Source organism: Myotis davidii, unplaced genomic scaffold (assembly GCF_000327345.1).
Source record: "Myotis davidii unplaced genomic scaffold, ASM32734v1 scaffold282, whole genome shotgun sequence".
In the NCBI taxonomy this organism is placed as follows: Eukaryota; Metazoa; Chordata; class Mammalia; order Chiroptera; family Vespertilionidae; genus Myotis; species Myotis davidii.
In genome coordinates, this window is record NW_006293249.1 from 1238068 (window position 1) to 1241323 (window position 3256).

The 3256-nt window shown below is 42.2% G+C and overlaps 1 protein-coding gene across 2 annotated transcripts in view; it reads left to right on the forward strand.

Moving 5' to 3' along the window:
• LOC102774205 (sulfotransferase 1C4-like) overlaps positions 1-3256 on the forward strand; it is a 34105-nt gene that overhangs the window by 11952 nt on the left and 18897 nt on the right. For both annotated transcript variants that reach the window (XR_001514403.1, XM_015566042.1), the window contains exon 3: positions 508-605. Coding sequence is in view for 1 of the 2 variants with exons in the window: in XM_015566042.1 (XP_015421528.1) it covers positions 508-605 (98 nt within the window). In the remaining variant the exon portion in view is untranslated. The remainder of the gene's footprint in view (positions 1-507; positions 606-3256) is intronic.

Genomic DNA, 3256 nt, shown 5'->3' on the forward strand with positions numbered 1-3256 from the left:
CCGCAAGGTGCTCAGGGCAGTGGTGTCAGCATCCAGTGTTCGTTCCTTCTGCGTAGAGCCTGGCAACCATCGCCACCTCTCCCGATCCCTCTGGGGCCTTTGGGCCCGGGCTGGGTTGGGGAACCAGGGGTGGATGGTGGCGGATGCAGCCCCTTTCCCCTGGGGGTTGAGGACTGGCTCCCTCCTCAGGGCCAGCGGCCAACCTCCCTTGGTCCCTCCTCCCCTCAACCCCCCCACTGCCATGCACAAATTCATGCACCGGGCCTCTAGTAGTAAATAAGACACCAAGTGAAGGCCAATGTATCAAAGATTTTAACATACAAAATGAAACACAATGTACTAAGTACTAAAAGAAAACAGGGAAGAATGCTCTTACCATCTCAGAGTGACAAAGGGCTAAACATGACATTAAACTCAAAAGTCATATTTGAAAAAAAGGACACAATCAATTGCATAAGAAATAACAACTTTTTAAAAAGTAAGTGATAAGCCAGTATAATTTTTCAGGAATTGACCAGGCTAATGCAATGCCTTCCCCGAGGACACTGAAAACTCATCTTCCTGTGCAACTACTACCTCCATCCTTCTGGGAGAAAAACTGTAAGGTAAGTTTGAAGCAGAAAATAGTCATAGATGAATATTCCTCATAAGAATATTGTGTTAGAACAATGGTCTAGTCATCCCCATGTTGTGTCTACCAGGAGCACCAAGGAATAGATCATGAGACCTGAAATTATCTTCCATGTTCTTTATTTCTCATTGATAAGGATGGGCTTAGTTTACACCTACATGGAGAAGAGGGAGAGGACCAAAATCTATTAGCTTTGGTTCTGAGCATCCTCAGCCCCTCAATAATGCCATAAAGGGGAATAAAGATGAGCACACTACAGCTCAGAGATGTCACACAACTTGTCCAATGATAAACACCTGGAAGATAGAAGTGATGGGCTGCAAATTCAGGTCTTCCTGACTTGACAACCCATGATCTTTTCACTGTGCTGCCTACTCTGTGCCTCCTACAACCACAACGTTCTTCTTAAGCTTGTACTCTGTTGGTCTGCTCCTAGCCTTGAGGAGATGAGTATTTATTTAAGTTATCAGAAGATTTCATTGGTGGAATCTTAAAAACCAAGGGCTCCACTATCTTCTCACTTTATTTCACTTGTAGCTAAATTGCCTCTTTCAAGCCTCTAAGGGTGCCTACAAGTTCTAAACATTCTGAGACCTGATATAAAACCAAATAATTTTATCAAATTTTTATAAACATAAAAATTATTTTATATATTGAAGTCTATAGGGGTACAAATTGATTTTCATATACATCTTTTTATTTTTCAATTACAGTTTACATACAATATTATATTAGTTCCAGGTGTGTAACATAGTAATTAGACATTTATGTAACTTACAAAGTCATCACTCAAATAAGTCTAGTACCCATCTAACACCACATAATTGTTACAATATTATTGATTATAATCCCTATGCTGTGCTTTATATCCCCATGACTGTTGTTTTTTGTTGTTGTTGTTTTAAAGCAGGCTAAGGACATGATCTATTTTAGGTTTCTCAGAGATTTGGCTAGCAGCTGACAGAGCGGACAGCAGTGGGACAAGGGGAGGAATGGATAGAGTTTCCATATATTTTGAAAGTAGTTCTGAAAGAAGTTGCTGTCAGACAGGCTATAGCAGTGGTCGGCAAACTCATTAGTCAACAGAGCCAAATATCAACAGTACTTCTTCACACTAGACTCGCCAGGCCGAAAACTGACTTCTGCACATGGGCCACGAAGTTTCAATCGCACTGTACGCACGCCTACACCTGGTATTTTGTGGAAGAGCCACATTCAAGGGGCCAAAGAGCTGCATGTGGCTCATGAGCCGCAGTTTGCCGGCTATGGGGTTGAGAGTCTGAAAGGAGTCTGGGATGAGTTGAAGGATTTGGGCTGAGGCGCTGAATGGATCGGGGTGAACTGAAGTGGGAATAGCACAGAAAAGTAGGGCTTCTGTCCTGGTTGCTCAGGGGAGACCTGGGCTTCAGCCATGCCTGGGGATGAGAAGATTGACTCATGGGAAATACACTGTAATCAAGGTCAGTATGATTTTTGTGGCGAAGGATATTAGAGAAAGACTTTTAAGATGTTTATTTTGCTTTCTTCCCACTGCTCATCCTGTTATCTGGATCCCACACCCACTTCTGCTGATGGGGAAAGCCCTGTGCCCCTTCACCTCCATTCCCAGAGCTGCAGCCCACTGCCATCTTGCCTGTCTTCTCTATAACAGTGAGCAATGCACTTAACAGGAAAAAAAAAGCCCATGACTGTTTTTATAACTGGCAATTTGTCATATATCATGAGTTGGTCCCTAAAATCTCATTACAACTCTTTCAGAGCCCCAAGAAACCATTTGCTGACTTATAGTCTAAAGAACTGCTTACCTACAGAGAATCTGCAGACGTGCTCTTGGCACTTAGCCAAAGGAGTCCTTGGCCTTCCCCCTCCATGGAATAGTTCTGTGCCTTTTTTTAAATTAAATCTTTATTGTTCAGATTATTACATTAGTTACTCTTTTTTCCCAACATAACTTCCCTCCACCCAGTTCCCATCCCACCCTCCGCCCTCACTCCCCACCCACTGTCCTCATCCATAGGTGCATGATGTTTGTCCAGTCTCTTCCCGCATGTCCCACACCCCTTTCCCCCCCAAGAATAGTCAGTCCATTCCCTTTCGATGTCCTTGATTCTATTATGATCACCAGATTATTTATTCACTTGATTCTTAGATTCACTTGTTGATAGATGCATGTTTGTTGTTCATAATTTGTATCTTTACCTTTTTCTTCTTCTTCCTCTTCTTAAAGGATACCTTTCACCATTTCATATAATACTGGTTTGTTGGTGATGAACTCCTTTAGCTTTTCCTTATCTGTGAAGCTCTTTATCTGACCTTCAATTCTGAATGATAGCTTTGCTGGATAAAGTAATCTTGGTTGTAGGTTCTTGGCATTCATCACTTTGAATATTTCTTGCCACTCCCTTATGGCATGCAAAGTGTCTGTTGAGAAATCAGCTGATAGTCGTATGGGTATTCCCTTGTAGGTAACTGAGTTTCTTTCTCTTGCTGCTTTTAAGATTCTCTCTTTGTCTTTTGCTCTTGGCATTTTAATGATGATGTGTCTTGGTGTGGTCCTCTTTGGATTCCTTTTCTTTGGGGTTCTCTTCGCTTCCTGGCCTTGTAAGTCTATTTCTTTCACCAATT